The sequence below is a fragment of the Magallana gigas genome, chromosome 1, assembly GCF_963853765.1.
Source record: "Magallana gigas chromosome 1, xbMagGiga1.1, whole genome shotgun sequence".
NCBI classification, from domain to species: domain Eukaryota; kingdom Metazoa; phylum Mollusca; class Bivalvia; order Ostreida; family Ostreidae; genus Magallana; species Magallana gigas.
In genome coordinates, this window is record NC_088853.1 from 48,233,837 (window position 1) to 48,257,005 (window position 23,169).

At 32.7% G+C, this 23,169-nt stretch overlaps 1 protein-coding gene and 1 long non-coding RNA gene across 2 annotated transcripts in view; one reads left to right on the top strand and one right to left on the bottom strand.

Annotated features, from left to right (window-relative positions):
* LOC136273846 (uncharacterized) overlaps positions 1-23,169 on the top strand; it is a 38,291-nt gene that overhangs the window by 4,582 nt on the left and 10,540 nt on the right. Inside the window, exons 2-3 of the long non-coding RNA XR_010712100.1 lie at positions 12,390-12,438; positions 19,069-19,119. This is a non-coding gene — a long non-coding RNA (uncharacterized lncRNA). The remainder of the gene's footprint in view (positions 1-12,389; positions 12,439-19,068; positions 19,120-23,169) is intronic.
* LOC117690639 (uncharacterized) lies at positions 568-7,646 on the bottom strand. The gene is made up of 9 exons (XM_034475084.2): positions 7,195-7,646; positions 5,912-6,173; positions 5,565-5,745; positions 5,230-5,315; positions 4,706-4,843; positions 3,847-4,493; positions 3,570-3,709; positions 3,132-3,313; positions 568-2,747 (listed from the first exon to the last, which is right to left on the bottom strand). The coding sequence occupies exons 1-9, from the start codon at positions 7,426-7,428 to the stop codon at positions 1,939-1,941; spliced, it is 2,679 nt and encodes an 892-aa protein (XP_034330975.2). The 5' UTR covers positions 7,429-7,646; the 3' UTR covers positions 568-1,938.

Below are 23,169 nucleotides of genomic sequence, written 5' to 3' on the forward strand. Positions count from 1 at the left end.
AGATACTTTTTGTGTTTAGAACAAATTTTACTCATGACATTGAACTTTATAACAATCCGAATTCGAGAACTCAAACCCTGAGTAAACAACACCCTCAAAGTTTTTTGACGACTAGGGTTGTGAGGAACGTTTTCTTCCTGTTTAACATTTTCTTCCATTGGTTCACACATGGTTGATATCAAAAATGTGCAAAATGTGCAATTCTAATCACGGTACTGTTTTCATAACATAAACATACATGGAACTGTAACACTAAGCTGTTAATATCAGCAAAGTCCATGTGTCAAATTTGTTGAAAATGTACTCGAAATATCACGCGAAATTGTTACAACAATTGACATATGCACATAGAATCACAAAAAACTGCATAGATATAAATCACAACAGGATATTACATTATGATGCATTATACATTATTAAAATTACATCGCATGCAAACCACATTTCTTAATCAATTTATCAAATTGACTTTCAGTAACATGACTAATGTAAAGTAAAAATAACATGCACGTGATAGACAACACTAATGATGCGTGCAATCATATCTAATTTTTATGTATGTTTAAGGATGGATTCTTTTCATATTTCTTATATTCAGAAAATGATGAAATTAAGCATGTAGAGACTTTAAGATGTGCTCATTTCAATAAAACAAAAAAAGTTTAGGGTAATCTTGCTTGATTTTCCTTGAAGGTCATTTGAAAAGTCAATGCTTAAAATAGAGTTTTTTAGTGTAATAACACAAAAATTCCATGGTGGTATCTTAAATTGATTGTTCAAGAAAATAAAATATGATTAGATGTAAAAAAGCAACTTAAGTCTAAGGTTCTATGTTAAAGCATGATATTAAGTAGTAAAAAAAACGAACTTTTGTGCTTGAATCTCACAAAAAATGTATTCCGAATTTCCTCTGTACACTTGAAGAATTAATATTTTGGTGTTCGTTAATCCCCATCTAATGGATTTTTTTCGATGTATTATATATTCAGAATTTTTTTGTTTTACATTCATAGTGAAGATAAGTAGTGAGCAAATCATTTACAGTAAAGGAATTGTTAGGTATTCATGCATATAAGATTTTCAGATTAGCTCGAATTTCCTCATCTTAAAATTTTTCAATAAAAACATGAAAATATTTTATTGTAATTTATAGAACAAAAATTAATAAGGCCAGACAAGCAGTTGGATAATATATTCTTTATAAAATGTGATATTATGAATTAATGCTGTTATTATCATGTTTCAAGTCAATAAAGAGTACAATTTTCCGTCCGAATTTCCTCTGATACAAAATTTATAAGATTAATTGATTTTAAAAAAGTTACATATTTTTCCTGAATCTAATAATGTTACATTGAAAAACAAAGCCACAAAATGAAGCTGTATTATGAAATTTTTAAAATGTATGTACATGTACATTTAATTAATATTAATTAATTATGATATACACTGTAATAATTGATAGTATAACTATAAAATTGGTCACAAATCTCAAAAATGTACCAAGAAAATGTTATCTTCCAGTTGGCTGGTATGGTTGGCAGATATCAGTGTAAAAAACGCTAAAAATACAATTTATATATGGCATCTTAGCTGTACTTAAAATATATATTGATCACAAATCTCAAAATGTACAATGAATTAAATTATATCTACCTGTTTACAATGAAATTTGGGCTGATGTGATTAACAGATATCAGTGTAAAAAATGCTAAAAATACTAAATGTATTAATATATAGCATCTAGCTTAGCTGTACATATACATGTAACTATATATTGATCACAAATCTCAAAATGTAGAATGAAATTATATTTTCAAGTTAAAAATGAAATTTGGCTAATTTGGTTATCAGTGTAAAAAATGCTAAACAAATGCTACATGTAACTATACTATTAACCATGCAGTACATGTACACTCAAAACACTAGTCTAGAATCTTAACTTTCACAACTTGATGAAAAATATTTGTTTAAAGATGAACATATCTTTAAAGACTTTGTAACACGTGGAGCTTTTTTCACATTTTCAGAAAAGAGATTGTATATTCCATCTTTGCTATCTCTGTTATAAACAAGTTGTAAAAAACTAAAACAAAGTCCACTCCCTGCAATCCTGTTAGCAATGTGTCTACTAACTATCTTTTCTGAAATCAAATGTTCTAAGGAGGGCAAGTTCTTGCGTACTTCTAAACTATAAGAGTGGCTATCAACTGCATTTGAAAATGTGAATGAAGAAGACAAATACTTTGGATCAGTCAAATCCACACCTACAGAGGTCACTAGTTTTTGTAACGCTAAAACATCCTCTAGTGCATCATGAGCCTTGTAAGGTTCGCACACATAGCGTTTGTACAAATTTTCTAAGGAAAATGATCCAACTTTTGAATCAAAAACTTTGAACAACTGTTTTGTGTCAACAAACCCTGCAACACAGTTACCAATTTCCTGTGTTTTACCACAATTTTGCAGAGAGTTCAGAAAAATATGGCAGTCAAAAGACTTGACATTATGTCCAACTAAAACAACTTTTGACTGGAATTTTGTGAAGAAATTCAAAAGTGCATCAATAGCAGCCACCAAGTGTACAGCATCCACTACTTTATCGCCATGAAACATTTTCCCATCCATAACTCTTAATCCAGTGACTTCAGTAGCTTTGTCTGTGATTGGGATCTTTGGTAAAATGTACTGGGAAAATCTGTCTGATCCACACACAGCAGCAATTTGTGTGATGTGTGAGCTTCTGGCTGAAAGGTTTAAACATATCAGTTTCATGATCTACCATTATCTTATAAAATTGGATACACCAATATATATATATATATATATATATATATATATATATATATATATATATATATATATATATATATATATATATATATAATATATATATATATATATATTATATATATATATATATTACTTATTTAACTTTACAGCAATACAATCTTGTTACATGTATTCAAAGCATATCATCCAGACAATAAAATAACATTCGATAATGGGACATCATTTCAGTATGGTAAAAGACATTAGAATCACATGCTGAAAAAATCTTATATTGGACTGCATGTACTTGAAATTCTTGTGTACTTGTTTTTGTTTTTATGCAAACACGCAGTACAAACCTAGCCCTGTTGTTTCAAGGTCAAAGTAGACGTGCTGGTAAATGCCTAAATTTTCAATTGGCTGAAAGGACGGTTTACTCAAAGGTGGTGGTATTTCACCAATACCAGTAGGGGTCTGCAAGGCAATTTCCGAGCAATAGGTAGGACCCTCTCTAATCTCCCTTGCTGCTGTCATTTGCTTTCTATATATGAATAAAAAAATCTAAACTGTATGTGAATTCAGGTATGATTATCACTTATTATTAAGAGTATACTGTATATGTAAACTGTTCATCATATAATTGTCAGCATAAAATATCATTTCACTGTCATCATATTAAGTCTTGACACTGGTTGGCATGCATGCATTAATTACGTATCTTTACGCAACCTCTATTTGTAAAAAAAAAATCAATAACATTAACATTATGGTAATGGTAAGGTAAATTTCATTCAAACCTCTCTGCTTTCAGGTGCAGTCTTTTTCTTTTTGCTTCTTTGGTGATCGACATGGCTTTTTTCCGTCTATTTATTCTGTCTTTGAGAGCAGCTAGCCTCCTTGTATAAGTTCCCGGGGAAATGCCAATCTTCTTGTTGACCTATTGATAAAAACAGGGACTTTATAAAGAATGAATCGCTAAATTCATAGTTACAATTCTTGCACTAGTATATACATATATATTCATACATACAGTAATCAAAGCCTAATTTTAAATATAATGCAAATTTTGCTTGCCTGCACCAGATAGCCTTGACCAATATTTTTTTGTGCCACACTTGCTGCTACTCTGTAGGTTATTGTTCTGCTGAAGAGGCGATTTTTTGGAGCTTTGGATGCCACAGTTTTATTAAAACTTTCGTTTGGTTGCGTGCTTCCAAGATTGGCTAATTTCTGTGAATGCTTCTTTAACTTGTTAAAAATGCCTTCCAGGTCTTGCTGCAGAGCTTTATTCTCCAATGGTCGACCATAAGGAAGGGATGTAAACTTTCTGGCTGGGTCTCTTTTATGGTGACACCAAAGTTGATCACATTCTTTGTGATTATCAAAGGGATGAAAGGACAAAGCAGTCAGGCCTTTTTCAATTCCACTTGGGCTACCCTGGTTCTGAGAAACCATATAGTTGAAGCACTTCTGAATGTATCTTATGATTTTAGTGGAGAGACTTTTATGCGTTTTTTGAAGATTGTACAGGGAATTTGCAATGTTCTTTTTTACATGGTTCTTGTCGGACTGTTTCTGGATATTTGCATCTAATTCTTTGTTGATTCGCGTGATAGCAGTTGTGTCATCATCCCCAACCAGACCTTCCATCCTTACTCCTTTCTGCAGTGTCCTTCCTACCATCTCCACTATCATATCAGGCTCCATGGACTTTGAACTTCCTGTAAATATAACATTCTTTTTTAATATCAAAAAATCTTTTTTCTTAAAAAGTATAATATATCTCTTTTACCTTATATATAGACTTTAGAATTAAGAGAATAGGATTTTAAAGTAAAGTATTTCACATTGCTTAAATTTTTCTGCAGGTATAATGCTTGTAAATATTTGCATGAATTAAATTATTTTGTTGAAGTTTTCTAAGTGACATTACCTGTCCAATTTCTTGTACATTCATGTGGAGCAGGTGGTGTATTTTTCCTTTCCGCATTCTCACAAATCTTGCATGTTTTACTACGGACACTGTAATCGATGACTTTCCCTGTTTCTACACCCATCATTGAGCAATGGCCTAGACATGAATTAAGATGAAAATCAGTGTTCTTAAATTTTGGCTATAAAAATCATATTGCATTTTAATAACATAGATAATTCACATCTACAAGGAATGACATAATTATTTAAACTGTAAAGTTCTTTCTAGTACATGTATGTATATAACATATATCAACTTTTATATAAACTTTCAAATAAATAATAAAATATTTACATAATCAAGTATAATATATTTATCAAGAAATAAATTTTAAAAAAATCATACTTTATTTTTGTATGAAAAAAGCGATAATCAATTACAAATACAGGTATGATATAAATAATACATTTGACCCAGTAATTTTTTTTTTGAATATCAAACCATATGATAATCGTGAAGACTCCATAATTGTATAATATTACCTGTAAGGCTATCATATGACCGGCCACTTCCGCGCTTTTGCCAAGCCCCATCTACACTGACACTTATGCTGGATGACTGTTTCTTTCTGTGGGAAGATATAATATATGTAATAAACATTTCTTAATAATTCAACAGCCATATATATATAATATCATTTTATGTTTTTGTGAAATGTATCTCTGTTTAAAACTCAGAATTTATATCATGCTCTTGTAGTTTTAAAAGGGTACATAGGGGTGGGGTGGGGGGGGGGCAATTCAGACTTATTTCAAATTACTTATGACCATATGCCTATATAATATCAATTTTAAGTGTATGAATTATAAAAATTTACATGTTTGTTGCCATAACTTCTTCTTCTAGAGCTTCTTGCATCGATAAGGAAGCAATACATTCTGTAGCTTTTCCAATCTCTACTTGTCTGCTGCTAAGTAGTGTTCTGCTGATGGGTGGCATGTTTAGCTCAGCCAGTATTCCACTTATCTGGTCAAAGCCTATCCCAGTGTGTTGTACAGCTGTCAGAACATGAAAAGAAAAATAATCCAATAATAAAATACATACCATCAATTATTTAATATAATATTCATTTGAATACAATTTTCATTATTTTAAACTTAGTTATCATTATTGTTTTGAATGTTTGTCAATTTTTATTCATCCAATGTACATGAATATACTGACCTGCTGCTAACTTTGTATTGGCATCCCAAATTTTATTATGCCTTTTTCCTGTTGAAACATTGTTGATCATTTTGCAAGCAGAATTCATGCAAGGTATTTTAAGCATAGCTGAAAGACCAAAGTTTGTTATTCCTTGGCAGTGGGAAAGTTGTAAGGGTAAGCCACATTTCTTGCAGGCAGACAAGCCATCAGCAAGTACCCCAAGCTCAATCAACCTACGGCCACATCTCCAGTCCTTTTCAAGACGAGGGGAGTCTATTACCTTAATTGAAAAAAGAAAATTCTTGTTCTGAGATTTCTTTATGCAAAAACTCTGATCTTGGTTAAAATTCATTTTTTTCCATGTTGTATTTTGTCATTTTTTTTCCTTCGAATTCTTCAATGTATGCATATTTCTTTTGATATATAAATTTTAATGAAATAATACTTATAGGTATAATGATATATATGAATTTAAAATACTGACTTATGATATCCATCTTTATTTTGTATTAGTGAAGGTTTAAACTTTTAAAATCCATATTGCTATACCTTAAAAAATAAACTTATGCGACCTGACTTAAAGAAAAAGAAAATTGAAAAAGATTTTAAAGACAATTTTAATAGTAAATAAAAATTTCAAATTTATCTAATTTTTTTTTACTTCATCTTAATACAGATCTCTTATTAACTTAAGGTAATTCTATATAAAAAGGTTCTACTGTGCTAGTTAATTTCAGTTTTGTGACCATAAAATTTAAAAAGGGGGGTTATAACAAACAAGGAATAAATTTATAAAGAGTTAAATTAAATCTTTTAATATTACTAATCTCATCATAAAAATTGTAAATGATTTTTTTGGTATATCTGTGACTTTGAAATATACACCTAAGACGTTTAATAGATACAAAGTATTTTATGATTTATTGGGGGGGGGGGTGTTATAATGCCATATTTTTTATCCGTATGGGCCGCCATATTTCATGATTGAGTGTAAACAGTGGGAAATTATTCTCTGATCGTTTTCTCTGGGAATAATTTGGATAACTATTACCTTTTTACAAATTTAACAGAGAAATAAACATGGTATGTGTTACAGATTGCAATCTATTTAGAGAACAACAAAAATGACGCTATCTCTGTCGTCTGCCTGTGCAGTGGCGATATACCGGTATATGTTCAACGAATACAGTATGAGCGATGTTATAGAGTTTGCAATGTGTATGTTATGATACTAGTGAACATAGAATGCGTAAATATCATTTTTCTCAAATATATTTAATATATAAGCAGTTAGAACTTACATTTTCAGTGTAAACAATCTCAACCTCTTCGAGATCTACTGGGACATTGTCAACGGAGTGACAGTCGTCTGACTCAATTGTTTCATTGGTGGAAGCGATTTTAGAATAGCTATGTGTCTCGGCTATTTTTGTGTTCTCCCATCTCTGTCGAATCCCCTTTTTTATGGAGTCGTATTTGCGTTCCCGTCGTTTTGACACAAAACGACCCCTCAATCTCGGCCTCCCCCTCTCCATTTGTTTTTGTTGTTATTCGCGCCGACTACGGCATGTCGTAAACGACATAATTTTACCTTTTCCTTGGTCTCAACACATTTAATAAGTTATTATTTTGTGAAATGAAATATATTCATAATTATTAATGTAGTTTCATTGTGAATTGCAACAGTTTGAATTTTACGACATGTTCATATATGGAGACCCACTTGAGGTAAAAAATGATAAGAAGAATCCATCCTTAATGTACATACAATGTCTCTTAAAGTTTGCTAATAGAATGCTGATGATAAAAGTACATGTATGTCGAATATAAGCAAACATCACACATCTACGGTTCGTTGATTTATGACTTGTCAATACACAACGTGAAAGGCCTACTATTAAATGTTAATATCAAAGCAAAGATTAAATAACTGACTAATCATGATAATGGTGCTGTTTTGGTAAACACACTGCCCTGTCATTTCTGATCTGTGGACGCCAACCTCCGGGATGGAACCACAACTCGATGTGGGGAGGATGGTTTATTTACTGTTCTCTCGTTATGGGCTTTTTTCAATATAACCTTTGCCTTGCTAGGTCTAACAAAATAACAATAAACAGTTTACGTATTCAATTGACGGGACATTAGAGGGTCAAAAACAGAAGAAAAAAATCACAATATGCCCATTACAAAGTTGATGAATAAATTTCACAATAAAATTTCGCAATTACAGATTTAAAAACATTTTGAATCACATTTCAATTTCCTCTTCACCATGATTGAAAAATATAGTAAACATTTGAAAATTTCACTGACACAATACCGATTTTAAGCAGAGCATACAAACACACACCATTACAATATATTTTCAACATAGCAGCACAAATCAGGTTGCAATTGCATGCGCGGGTCCAGAAAATGTTTTCAGGCGGGTAGGGGGGAGGTCCGAATTGAAGAATTGAAAGTCGGAGCAGGAGGGACTACACTAATCATCAGAAATCATGATAAGCAACAACAAAAAAAAATTCCCAGAATTATATGAATTTCCTAATCCGTGGAAAGGGGGGGGGGTTGGGGTGGTAGTATACCTATAGCTCCAAAACGAAATTATACCAAGGAAAAAATATTCCCAAAATCATTGAATATTTAATCCATGGGCGGGGGGGGGGGGGGGGGGGTAGCCGGGGGGAGGGGGGTCCCAGGCATATATATTTGCGATAATTTTACTAGTATGTAAATGTTAGAAATTTACATTTTCAAGGGTTGCTCGATCCCCCCCCCCTCCACCCGGCCCCCTCTAGATCCGCCTAAGTCTCGTGAGCTATCAGAATGAAGGTTAAACTAAACATAAAACACGGAACCGTCCCGAAACGGCACAAAATATTCTAGAATGTGTCAGCACAACAAAGGTAATAAAATCATCGAGGTTGTTTTTGTTGTCAACTCACTTCATTTCGATGCGTTAATGAAGCGTAACGTTAACCAACTAAGAGGTTAGAAAAGTGACTGTGTTAACAGATTGCGTTCTGGATTACCCATGAATATATTGGCATATGATACAGTTGTACCATTTTGGTGCCCAAAGCAGAGCCACTAGTTTGAAGAAAATGTTCTCCATTGAACATAAAATTAATTGAATTTTAAAACATGCTCTAGGAGCTTTTTGAGAGATTCGGTTGAAAAAAAATTGAACTTCTTTAGCGTCCCATACTTCTTTGAAGGCTGCAATACCTTCTAAATACTCCTTCTTAAAGCTGACATGAATTCATAAATACGCATTATTTCCCTTTTATCTCCGACAACCGCCATATTAATTGTCGTTTCTATTTTTCTGCTCATCGCCACACACCCCCTATATAAGGCCGATAGCACTATTCATGCTTCATCGCATTCAGGTATTTCATTCACCCGAACACGTTACATGGGACGAAATTTGTAAAAACGCGTATTGAACAAAAATAATATGACAACCACTGCACTGGTAAGGAATATCCAATGAACGCCGAAACAAGACAGACTAAAATCCTGGCACAGATGCTTTAAAAATCCTCGATAATTGTAGAACGTTTTCCTGTGTATGTTATAACATCGCACATGCGCAATCCCACTGTGGCAGATCGAGCAATGTCAATGACCGCATGGATTTTAGAAAGGAGTGTTTTTGTAGAAACCGATGGAAACAATGTTACGTTTTTACTTTCTTGGATTAACTATCGACATATATCTAATGTGTTGGATGAAGTGCCCCTGGGTATTTAGAAAAAATGCAGACGTTATGCACTCTGAATGAACGACACACGTGTTTGATGTGCATGCGAAGTAAAGCAGTTATATCGGTACAAAATAACACGGATTCCTTGGAAATTCTTTAGAAGAATAAATATATTTTGTGTTCTATTGAATGTATTTCCTTTCTTTTTTACAAACATTTTACTACAATGTGTAGTTTATACATTTAGAAGTCCCTGCATCCTTAATGCCTCGATCAAAAAGCAACCAACCGTTACTTTCTCAACCGGTTTATATACCACAGTGGCAGTATAGGACCGATCAAAACTAATATGGCGACCAAATGCTTTTATGAATTCATGTCAGCTTTAAAGAAGAAGTTATTATGTTTTTTATGAACTAGTATGACTTTTAGCTTTTGTCTCTCCTAAATGCCACTAGAGGTGTGTTTTAAAACTTTGCAGTGTCTTGTCTAGGACCTTATAGCGATCGGTTTGCCTCCTAAAGTTGCGATACTACATACTCTGCTAGCTTTTCAGTTTAATGGTGACCGCCATTTTAATCCTTATTTATGGGTCGTTTTTCTTATGAATTTTTAGATATGTTTGTAGTTTCCCTAAAAATAGCTATGTAGGAAAAACAATGTCGTAACTCGGACCTGAGCTGAAAGCTCAAGGGAGCTTTTCTGATCACATTTTGTCTGTCGTCCGTCTGTTTGTCCGTCCGTCCCCTTTGTCCGTAAACTTTTCATATTTTCAACATATTCTCAAGAACTACTTGGGCAATTTCAACCAAACTTCGTACAAATCATCCTTAGGCAAAGGCAATTAAATTATTATATAGAGTATATAGAGTAAATCATTAAACATTTTCTTCTAATAAATAAATCAGCCAGGGAAGCTGAAACTTTTGTCGAAGCATTCTCTGGTAGTGTTAATTCCAAGTTGTGAAAATCATGACCCCCAGGGGTAGGGTGGGGCCACATTTGGGGGTTGAAATTTAACATAGGAATATATTGAGTAAATCTGAAGAAATCTTCTCCTCAGAAACTTATCAGCCAGGAAAGCTGGAACTTTTGTGGAAGCATACTCAGATAAAGTTGATTCAAAGTTGTAAGGATCATGACCCCCGGGGGTAGAGTGGGGCCACAATGAGGGGTCCAAGTTTTACAAAGGAATTTATGGAGTAAATCTTTAAAAATCTTCTTTTCAGAAACTAATCAGCCAGGAAAGCTGAAACTTGTGTGGAGTCATCCTCAGGTAGTGTAGATCCAAAGTTCAAATCATGACCCCCAGGGGGTAGGATGGGGCCACAGTGGGGGTCAAAATTTTACATGCTCAGGAGTTTAGATTCAAAGTTGTGAAAATCATGATCCACGGAGGAAGGGTTGGCCACAATGGGGGGGGGGATGTGTGTTACATAGGAATATGTTTAGTATATCTTTAAAAATCTTTTTAGAAACTAATCAGCCAGGAAAGCTGAATCTTGTATGGAGGTATCCTCAGGTAGTGTAGATTCAAAGTTGTGAAAATCATGATCCCCGGGGGTAGGGTTGGCAACAAAAGGGGGGGGGGTTGAAATTTTAGTTAGGAATATATTGAGTAAATTTTTAAAAATCTTCTTCTCAGAATCTAATCAGTCTGGAAAGCTGTAACTTGGCAGCATCCTCAGGTAGTTTAGATTCAAAGTTGTGAAAATCAATACCCCCGGGGGTAGGGTTGGTCACAATTTGGGGGGGGGGCGGGGTGGGGAGTTTTACATAGGAAAATAAAAAATTAATCTTTAAACATCCTTTTCTCAGAAACTAATTAGCTAGATGATTCTTTATTATTGTTAAGACTTTGGCCCCAGGAAGATTCGTCGGCCCCACAAGAGGTTCAGGATTTGATGTAGGTTTATATCCTAAACATAATCAATTGTTAAGGATCTTTTTGAGAACTGCAATACTTATCATGTGATATGACTATAAAATCATCCTGTTAGAAAAGGGACTAATGATTATAAACATAAGAATATCAATGGGGAAAATGGATTTTATTTATACAGAATCTACATGTATTATTGTACATTGTCCAGATAGTTTGTATTATGATTCCATTTAACTGATTTTATCATAGCTATTGTTCCTTAAGTGAGCGATGTGGCCCATGGCCCATGTTTACTAGCTTCCTAATATTGCCGGTGATTTGTTTGCTTTTATCTTCGTTAACTTCATCATACGATGCACTGCTCATGAATTCGTTCTCCAACTGGTCGACGTTTTTATTAATCACTACTGTCTCAGATATTTTTTCTGCTGGTACATGTATAATAATCATGCTCTGTAATGATACCATCATGGATTGGTATTCTGAACAAGACATGTTACTTGAAATTTTCTTTTTAACACCCGGATACCGTCTTTTTTCACATGTATTCATCTAACCATTTGCCCTTTCCCTCTTCTGGTGTCCCATTACTTTTAGAATTTTTATGCTTGAAGGTTCTTACAACTTGCAAAGATGTATAATATTCTTTGTCAAATCTCTCTCTCTCTCTCTCTATCTATTTATCTCAAAATATATATATTAAAACTATAGAAAGCCGATTTAAAACTCTACCGGTTTCACCACAAAAAAATCAAGAGTTTTTCAAAATGATAAAAGCAACCTTTCACTTTTCACGTGATAAAAAAAATGAATAAAGTCTTGTATTTGTATATTTATTGATCTCATTATTGTCATATTTTATCTAACTTAGTTTTCCCGATTATATTTATTTCTTTTAGAAAAGTGCAGAATCTGATTTGGAGAGAATGGCAGGTGTAGATGAAGATGGTATGTACTTTTCATGTGGTGAGCAGTGTAGGGATATGTTAAATAAAAGGAAATTTGGAGATGAAAATGCCATTGCAAATTTTGTAGAGAAACTGCTCTCGTTGTCAGTTAGATTAAAAAACTATATTTACTAGTATCTGCATAAAAGTTAAAAAGAAGGAACAATTCATTCTTTCCCTTGCATATTCGTCATTGGAAAATAGCTCTCCTGAAAGAGAAATTGAAGATTACGAAGCAGGTTTGCCAATCATACATGTGCATGTTCAATGATTTAGATATGCCTTTACAGTAATGATCTTTAATGATTTTTTCCACATGTTTGTTTTTTGTAAAACTGTATGCCGATACCTTAATTAAAACAAGTAGACTATACGCAACTCTACATGAAACAAGAGATGTTTGTGAAACACTTATGCCCCCTCCCTTGGAAACATTTACAAAGAAAATGCACGTAAACTTAAATAACTGGAATTTTTCTAAGTCCGAGGGCCATAACTCTGTCGAAATTTGCTATATCATACCCAAAATCAAACTTGACCTAGATATCATCATGATAAACCTGTATACAAAATTTCATTTCAATATGTTAATCCTCTGCAAAGAAAATGAGCGGAAACTGCAAAAAACTAGAATTTTTCTATGTCCAAGGGCCATAACTCTGTAAAAAATAGCTCGATCGTACCCAATTTTGTACTTGATCTAGATATTATCATGATAAACCTGTATACCAAATTTCATTTCAATATGTTCATCCTCAGCAAAGAAAATGAGCGGAAACTGCAAAAAACTAGAATTTGTCTATGGCCAAGGGCCATAACTCTGTCGAAAATTGTTCGATCGTACCCAATATCAATCTTGACCTAGATATAATCATGATAACCTGTATACAAAATTTCATTTCAATATGTTCATCCTCTGCAAAGAAAAAAAGCGGAAACTGCAAAAAACTAAAAAATTTCTACGTCCAAGGGGCATAACTCTGTCGAAAATTGCTCAAGCGTACCCAATATCGAACTTGACCTAGATATAATCATGATAAACCTGTAAACAAAATTTCATTTCAATATGTTCATCCTCTGCAAAGAAAATGAGCGGAAACTGCAAAAAACTAGAATTTTACTATGTCCAAGGGCCATAACTCTGTCGAAAATTGCTCGAGTGTACCCAATATTGAACTTGACCTAGATATTATCATGATAAACCTGTATACCAAATTACATTTTAATATGTTCATCCTCAGCAAAGAAAATGAGCGGAGGCTGCAAAAAACTAGAATTTTTCTATGTCCAAGGGCCATTACTCTGTCGAAAATTGCTCGATCGTACCCAATATCAAATTTGACCTAGAAATAATCATGATAAACCTGTATACAAAATTTCATTTCAATATGTTCATCCTCTGCAAAGAAAATAGGCGGAAACTGCAAAAAACTAAAACAGACAGCAGCAAAGCAATATGCCCTCCCTTCTTCGAAGGGGGGGGGGGGGGGCATAACAATAAGAAGCTCTTTTCATCTTCAGTGTTTGCTTTGTTAAAATCTTGTTAGAAAATCGAGGCATCGTAAATGAAGTTTAAACGGAAGACAAACCAATCTGATATTTTAATATTATTACAACCTTTTGCTTTTGCACGATTAAACCCTACTTTACATTCTAAATATATTGTGTTAAAAAAACACCCAGACAGTGTTAACATGCTTTGTTTTATACGGTTTATGAGGATGCATTAGCTGATAAATAGCGATTGTAAGAGAGAAATGTAAATAACAAATATCCGAAATATCAACAAATTTGCTACAATATTTTTAAATTTTAAATAATGTATAACAAAAATACTCGATCAATTTTTACATACTTGCTAAAGACTCTATACATGTATCCTTATTTTTCTCTATTTAAAGGAGCTGTTTCCTATATCTTAGCATACTTAAACAGGTTTTATGATTTTGTTCAATCTTTATTTTGTATGTTTAACCGATTTTAGTAGTACAAAGTAGTATAGTATTATAGTTTTAGTTTTAGTTTTAATTTTAGTAGTATAAAAGAAAAAAAAGATATGAAAAAATAGGTGTCAAAATGATGACAATTTTTTTTGCGCCCTATTGAGCTCCAAAGCCTTGCGCATTAAGCGTATAACAAGTGAAAATATTTCAATGTGACAGCAAACCGGGTTTCTTTTATATGAACAATGTCCAAAATCCATTTGTATACCCCTGAATTGATCAAGAATACATGTACCTATCCAGAAAAATGTACCCTATATGCAATATTCTGCAAGAAAATCAAATTAAAAAAAAAAAATTTAATCCAAGTAATATGCACATCTCTGATATATGTACAATTGGTGTGCAAAACATGCTATCTTAAAAACTGTAGGAGGAGTTATCCGTTCAATAGGGGGACCCTTTTGGCAGCCGCCCGTCCGCCATTTTCACGATTTCAATAACCAGAATTTCCTCTGGAAACCCAGTTATAAAAGCAATTTCGTTCAATTTCAACCCACCATCAGACAATACTAAAAGAAAAATCACATTTGTATCATAAAATAATATTTGTTAACATCTCTTCACAAAAAGTGTCGTATAGATTTAGAAAATTGTTGAGAAACTTGAACATAAAAAATTAATCCCCCCCCCCCCCCCCCCCGGCAAAAAAACAAAACAAAACAAAAAACTAGATACGATCCCGTTGTTCGTAACGTGCAGGTTTTCCGTCCTTATTCATCCCCGCGAATGTGTTCGGAATGTTTTTTTTCATCGTTACTAAGTATGTAATAAATCCAGAGATGCTCGAATGAAAATTTACGAGACTTAATTTCCGAAATTTTTAGCGGAAGTATAAGAGTTCGGATAATATTCTCAAAATACGTAAGTATTGGTCGTTTTTCATGTCACATCCTACTTTGATTTATGTTAAAACATGAAAATCTATTAAAATATAAGTCTTATTTTATCATCTACTGGCTATTCTAGGTAAACGATGATATTGAGAACACAGTTATCGTTCGTGTTTAACCACTCTGCACGTGGTTGAAAATATAAACATAAGGTTGCTTAATAAAATCGTAGCCATGTTTATTGCTTTTGGTTTGCAATACGATGCTTTTTAAAAAATAAATTGGTGTCCGTTTTGTATAAATACTTCAGATATCGAGACAATTTCAAAGAACAATCTGCATAAAATAGTTTAGTCTGTTTCACTATTGATGCTATTACTAACTAAGGCGCAGATAAAAAATAAAGCCGTTGCGGGATCGCTACTGAGCATGTTAACTGTTGCAAAAGCAGAAAAAACTATATCTTCTATTGTCATATTTATTTTTATAACTCATTTTATCAAGCAATTAATGAAAATAAAGTTTAAAAGCAATAAATGTCTATATTTTATATCTGACTACAACTACTTAGATTCTAGGAAATAGACTATATACACGAGGCACGATATTTGCTGCGAAACTCAAAGGGTCAAATAAAACCATGTGGTCTAAACTTAAATAACAGGGGTGTAAATGTCAATATCAAATTGTTGATATATGCCCCCATTGAGAACTCCCATGCGCGAGGCCGATGCCTTTTAAGAGAAATGTTCTAATATCTAGAAAGCAAATTATATCTTTGACATTTTAAAACAAATATCAGTAGTCAAACGTCTAAACAATTTTGCATCATAATATCTAACACATTTTCAATTTGTTCATATTTTTCAAACGTATAATTAAAATCTTTTGAAAGACATATCTTATGGAAAAGAATTACTATACAAAAATATTTAAGGATATGTGAACCTGACATGAATCTAACTGAATCATTAAACAAGAGGCCAATAGGCCTTAACGGTCACCTGAGTAGCATATAACCCGTACACAACTTGTCGAGATGTCTCATATATTCATTTAATTGGGTTTCATTCTGGAGTAGAAAAATTATAAATTTGTAATGACGACCACCTCCCTGCCTGACAATTTTCAAAAAGAACTATAAAACCTATAATTTTGGCGAAAAACTTAATGATCTGGTATACAAAATCATGAATTAAGTTTTCCTTTCAGGTGTGTGGGAGTAAAGAAGATAATTTTTAAACATTATATGCATTAACACCTATACATCAATTATGGCCCTGTCATACTCCAGGGGGCATAACAATTTAAATTTTAGTAGAGGACTTCCTGGTAAACATAATTATTAAGTCAGTTTTTCATAAAGATGTGTGAAAATAGAGAAGAAGATTTTAAAACATTATATTCATTAACATTAACATCGTACCTTTTATATCCTGTTTACATCGTCGACATTGTCGACATAGCAATGTTGACTATCATCGAGTAGACGTTGTTTTTTTATTGCATGACATATTTTCTGTTTACATCGTCGACATTGCATTGCAAAGGAAAACGTACAAGAAAAATCCGCGATTTCGGCAATGTAAACTCAAAATTGGTTATATGTCGTATACATTGCGATGTTAACGATGTCAACGTCAAAGAAATGTCGTCAATGTGGACAATGTATACTCGATATAGATTCAATATCGTCGACATTGCAATGTAAACGTTGAAGAAATATCCGCGATATGTAGACAATGCAAATTCGATATTGGTTTACATCGTTGACGTTGCAATGTCGACGATGTTAAGGGCAAAGAAATATCGGCGATGTTGACAATGAAAAATCGATATCGTATCAATATTGTTTACATCGCGATGTTGTCAATATAGAAAAATAAACATGTTTTGGCTAAGAGTTTTAGGCCAACGACCATATTTTCATCCAATTTTAGACTAAATCTTCATGTATTACCCTAATTAGGCTTTATGCCTTATTAAGAATATTATAACGCAACATATCGATAGCATATCAATTACTTTAATGTATATGGCTTTAGATTGTATTTAAGATGGCTCACTACATCTTGAAATCTTTTCTCACATTAGCAGAAAATCACTTGATTAATATAGATATCATAATGGATAAGAAGTATTTCAGTCCAATAGGCCAAAAAATGTGCAATTTTGGATGAAAAATTACATTTTCGAAAATTTAATTCAGTAAACATGAACAAAAGCTCAAGACGGATTCGAACTCATGATCTGCGGTTCAGAAGCCCAATACTTTAACCACTGAGCTACGACGTTATACAAGCCAACAGAACGATATATACTGTTTGACAAAACGTTTAAATCGCCATCTTGTGACGTAGTGTCATAAAAAGTATAAGTCTAGGTGCAGTGAGGTACCTTAACAAACAAATCATTAGAAAACAAACTTTTATGTATATATCGAAAGCAATTGTTTTTTTTACTACGGATCTATTCATCTAACATTTAATCAGTCTAGGTAATCAATTTTGTACTACGTCACAAGTATGACGCATATTTGACGGAAGACCTAGTCGTTTCTATGCAACAAGCTAGTTCCTAGTTTTGTCCTCATGTACTTTCAACATTGCTTGCGTCACATTCTAAAGAACAAAGGACCCGTTATTGGCCGAAATTTGCCGAGTTTCAAATATGTATAGCACAAAACATTTTCAAAAGCCTTGCATGTATCAAATCCAATGGTATATAACATGAAAAATGACGTCATTTTATTGCCTGTAGGATTTAGTTTATATCATGCTTAATACAATAAATAACATCAAATACCAAGACAAAGACTCTAAAAATATCGTAAATTTTGCGGCTAACGAAATGTAACGTGTAATGTGGGTTCAAACCACGGATAATAATTTTCCCTAAACGTTTCCTACGTTTTTAAATGATTGGAGTAAAATCAACTCTTAAACACTGTCCATCAAATTAAATCAAACACGATGATTCTAACTGATTTATAACGTATAATTTTCCTTCCGCTATCCTTGTACAGCACTTGGTCTGAAACCACTGTTTCAGACCACCGCTTCAGACCCTGTTCTGAACCTAGTCCGAACTTATTTATTTCTGAGCCTATGCTCCCGGACTATATGATATACTCTAATGTTTCAAATGGTCCACCCGCAGTATCTTGGGGTCCCGCAAAGAAAACATAAACAGTACCTACTATAATCGCTGTATCTCTGCTCTCTGATTGAGGTCTTCTCTCCTCTGCGTCTATCAGCAGACTAACCACTATGCGCAGACACGCTTCCTATTTATACCCTACGTCAATTCTGCTGACTCATCGTAGGGTCATCAAAACGTTTGAGACAGTTAACCACACCCAAGGAATAGCTTATGATTGAATATATTTGATTGACCCTGATTGCTCTATTTACATAATCAAAGGAATTTTCATTACAGAAATACTGCCAATACCGTATCTTGTTCTTAATGTTACATCCTGATGTTCGACTTGGTTTGACATATTAACTTTTTTGCAATTTTGTTTCTCTACTCTCAGTAGATCCATTTCTTTTCCCTTTACCACTAAAACTTGTAGAGAATACGTTATAGAATATTATATCTAAATTTGATTTGTTTAAAATGCGGATTTTTGGCTAAAACGCAATTTATATGTTATCATTCTTATAAAGCAGTAATAAAATACAGCAAAGAAATTTGCGGTTGTAACAAATTTGCTTTTATAATCACATTGCATTTGTTTTATTTGTTTGAAGAAAGTCACATACTAACAGTCATCCCATGTTTTTTTTTCAGTTAAAAACGAAGTCGTCGAGGTAATAAGGGAAATTGCAGAGAGCATATCAGGTATATAATCGTATAGATCATTTCAAGAAAGTAAAAACGAAAATATTTTATTTTTACATTGATTAAAAAGAAATGTGTTTTTGATAACAATATCAGAAACAGACACTGTCTTTTAAAGAGATTCGTTCCTCTGTTTCTTGGAAGCTATTTTGTGTCACCTCTATTTTGAAAATTCTTTGTCGTGTATTTATTCTGTTCGTATGGTTTATTCAACAATGCCAAGGAAACTATACTGAATAAAATAGTTAAGAGAAAATTACAATTATAGTGTTTGGTAAGGTACTTTATTTTGTGGCAGATTTTTTTTTCATTACTTAATAGTTTAAGAGTACTGTTAATTAATTGTCCTTATTTGCAGTGAAGACCAAACGTCTAGATTGTTTGTGCATTGCGATATCTTTATATTGTTCCAAAAACATTTTTGTACAGATTTTGACATGTTAAGCATATACTTAATACATTGTAAAAGTCAATAAAATATTAATGTCAATTTTTGCTTAAGAGAAGCTTATTTTATGTCATATCTAAAATGTTACTTTCAATAGACCCACACTATAAATCTAATCTGAAATATTAAGATTTGTTTGACAAGTCTGTCTTAATTTAAGTAAACATTTGAGACTATATAATAAATTTATTGCATGTTTTATCGATTATGACTGAAAAACACCCAACCTTTTATTAGAGCAAAAAAGTCAAAATATTAGTTATAGGTGATGGAATTGTGAACGTTTTCTTTAAAATTATTTTAATTTTATTAATTTTGAATAGAATGAACTTGTATTTATACCAAGGGTCATCCCTATCAACAATAATAAAGGGAAATGAGATTTATCTGCTAGTTGCATTTTCAGTGCAGAAAAGTCATGTAAAATGCGTTGTAGCGCCGAACGAAGCATATTAACTCCAACATTTTCTTTTGATATATGGTTAAGCTGTGTGTGTAGAATTTTTGTATTTTATTTTTACAAATTGTACCAAAGCTATAAACGTACCATTTTTAAACTATGCTTAATTTATTTTTCTTATTAAATTCATATGATTTTGCCAGCCCGTTTAATTACTAAGAAAGGTCAAAGTTCAAATTATCATTTTGATAAAATATAAAAAGTTGTAATACATGTAATGTCACTAATTATATCATGAGTTGTTTTTTTCAATTCAAGTGAACTATTTCAAAATACTTTTAAATGTACCAAAAAGATGCAGCAAAACTTAAAGCTTTGGACTGCTTCTATATAAACAAAAATTCATTATTTGAGACGTTTCCAAGTCTACCGATTTCAGAAGAAAAAAAACCCTTTTTACAATATATAACAATGAAATCTGGTGTTTCAAAACACTATCCAAAACATATGTTTCTGATTTCTTTTTAGCGGTCCTTGTATCCCGTTACTTTTTCGCGGTAAACTACAAAATGCCGCAAAATAAAATTTTAAATAAATACTGCAGGAAGTTATTACGTCAGATAAATCCTGATTTGAAATAAAAGGTAGTTTGTGCTACGTCACAATGGGAACCAGAGTTATCTCCCTGTTAACGCAAACATCACCTTAGAGGGTTTTTTTAATATCACTAAAAACAGAAATGTTACATTTCTTTGCACAGGAATCCCTAAACATTAAAAATCTATGTAAAGTTACCCAAATTGGAATTTCACAAGGGTGATTGTTACATCATTGAAATTGCATTTATTTTATAAAGTGGGCAGACTGAACCAATGTTTTGATATTTTTAAAAAAGAAAACTATGTCTGCCTTCGTTGAAATTCACATTGTTACTTTACCATGTGAAATTACATAATTTATATTTATTTTGTTGTGGGCGATGCCCGGTGAAAACTTTATTTTCTGCAAAAAACTATCAAAAAGGAAACGATAATGTTTCTTCTTGGAATCTATCTTGTTTGAGAACGGTTTAATTTAAAATTGTCATTTTTCATGGATAAAACATTGACAAATCTCCAAAATATAAATCTGATGTCAAGAAATGATAGTCTTTTGTCCAGCTTTGGTAGTCGTTTGATACATACTTCCAAAATAACAGGTATATTATCAGTATAATCTTATTTCATTGCAAAATATATTTAAAAAAAAAACACGCGTTGACTTAGCTCTAGCGCATTGTCACTTTTCGCTAGCAGGTAGTTCATAAAGCGCTGTTACACGTTTGCTAATGGCCCTATCGGGACACCTTAGGTGGCAGGGGATAGTTTTTTTGGTCGAGGAAATGTGAGGCAGATAGTGCTCATATATGAGATTTAATTTTTCAGTGGATTTCTAAATTTGCTAAAATTGGTCTGCATGCAGGGGACACATGGTCCCGACTCTTGAGAATTTTTAAACATTTCAGAATAAAACAAGTACAACTTACATGTAGCACTATAAAGAATAGCCAGGGACGGTCTCAAAATTTTCTGAAAAATTGCCCTTTTTTCACATTTTCACGGGTCCATAACCACGCTCCAGTCCCGAGCAACTGCCATAAACTACCATACTACCTTAATGTATACCCATGCATCACCAATTGATGGGGGGTCAATCACCTTCTTTTCGAGTGACATTTCGTGTTCTGAACCCATCCTACTTTTCAAGCACAAAACCGAAAGTGAACATTTTGGCCACAGTTTCGCATTTTCATTCCATATCTGATGAAAAGTGCTACCAGTATTAAAGTTTCATATATCAATGAAATTGACATGAGCTCCTCTATCCACAAAATGAATGCAGTACATATTCTAGCAATTTATACCCCTCAAATAACCAGCCAAACCCAGGTTCTCTCTTTATTTCAAAATTTTGACCGGGTCTTTCCTTCGAAACTATCCCCTTCCACCTTAGGGATAGCTGGCATCAACTTATTCACTGAATTTGTTGATGCCATTCCAAACCACATTGTTACATACATCTGGTTCTTTGGCTGAGTTATACATGTACAATTAGATATGCAAAAGGTTATGAATATAGAACAATTTACAAATACAAGTATGAACATTATGCATTTCATGTAGAAATTTCAGGCATCAAAATTGGAAAACATGACCTCATTTGTCTAATTATGACAGCAATTGTCAACAAAAAGCCACCAACGCCAAGAAATGTGATATTGGTTTATGTAAATACTTTCATACAGAATAGGCATGGAAAATAGCACGGAATTGGTAAATGAAGAAAATTTCAATAAAAGGCCATTGTTTCAACAAGCAAGTCAACTGAAATTTACAAACTATTGTAATCAAGAATATCACTGAGGATGTGATATTATTTCCTTTGAAAGTTTTAACAATATTTTAGACAGAAGAGAAACAGCTGTTTGTGAGTCTCCTCAAAGCATGCAAAGCGGTTAAATCATACACATTAGCAAATTGTTTGAATTTTTATTGGACACTGTCAGGTATTAATGTTTCACTTTCCAACAACCACTCAACAACAAGTCTATAAGCAAATGAAATTGCAAATAATCTCAAAGGTAACTATGATCTTTTTTGTCTTAACAAAAAGAAAGGGCTTCTCGACGTCTCATTTTTCATGTCTTGTCGTAATATGTCAGGAAAAATCATATCTATTTTTTCCGATTTCTTCATCCTATTTGTATAATCAGTTGACTTAAATAGAATTAAAGCGTAATGCAATATCAAAAAAAAAATAGTCCAGATCTTTATATCATTTAATAATAGTTCGTTTGATAAGATATTGGCGCTTTCTGATTGTTCGAAAAATTTCTTTGATACCTGCATCAATAAAATTTTTGACGGATATACTTTTTTCAACTGTTCTGATCTACAATGTAACACTATTTATAAAACGGGAATTTCCAAAATAAACACTGTAAACTGTAAAGGTGTGTCTGTTTTATTGTCAGCAAACAAAATACAACTTTATAATCATAAAAACTTGAAAGCTTAACTTTCAAAAATAAATAAAACACATTATTTGATTCATGAAATAGAAAACTAGTCGTCTTCTCACGATTTCGTCTGCTTGAGATCAATTAACTTTACTGCGAGGCTGGCTGTTCCTTTTCCAGAATAGTTATAACGAACATATAGGC

What these genes read in the sequence shown, in the direction of transcription:
- LOC117690639 (XM_034475084.2), bottom strand. Translation starts at nt 7,428, where the DNA reads ATGGAGAGGGGGAGGCCGAGATTGAGGGGTCGTTTTGTGTCAAAACGA. An exon ending in GAAGTTATGGCAACAAACAT is followed by an intron (nt 5,316 to 5,564) that starts GTAAATTTTTAT and finishes ATCTTCCCACAG; the next exon opens with AAAGAAACAGTCATCCAGCA. An exon ending in GTCATATGATAGCCTTACAG is followed by an intron (nt 4,844 to 5,229) that starts GTAATATTATAC and finishes ATTCATGTCTAG; the next exon opens with GCCATTGCTCAATGATGGGT.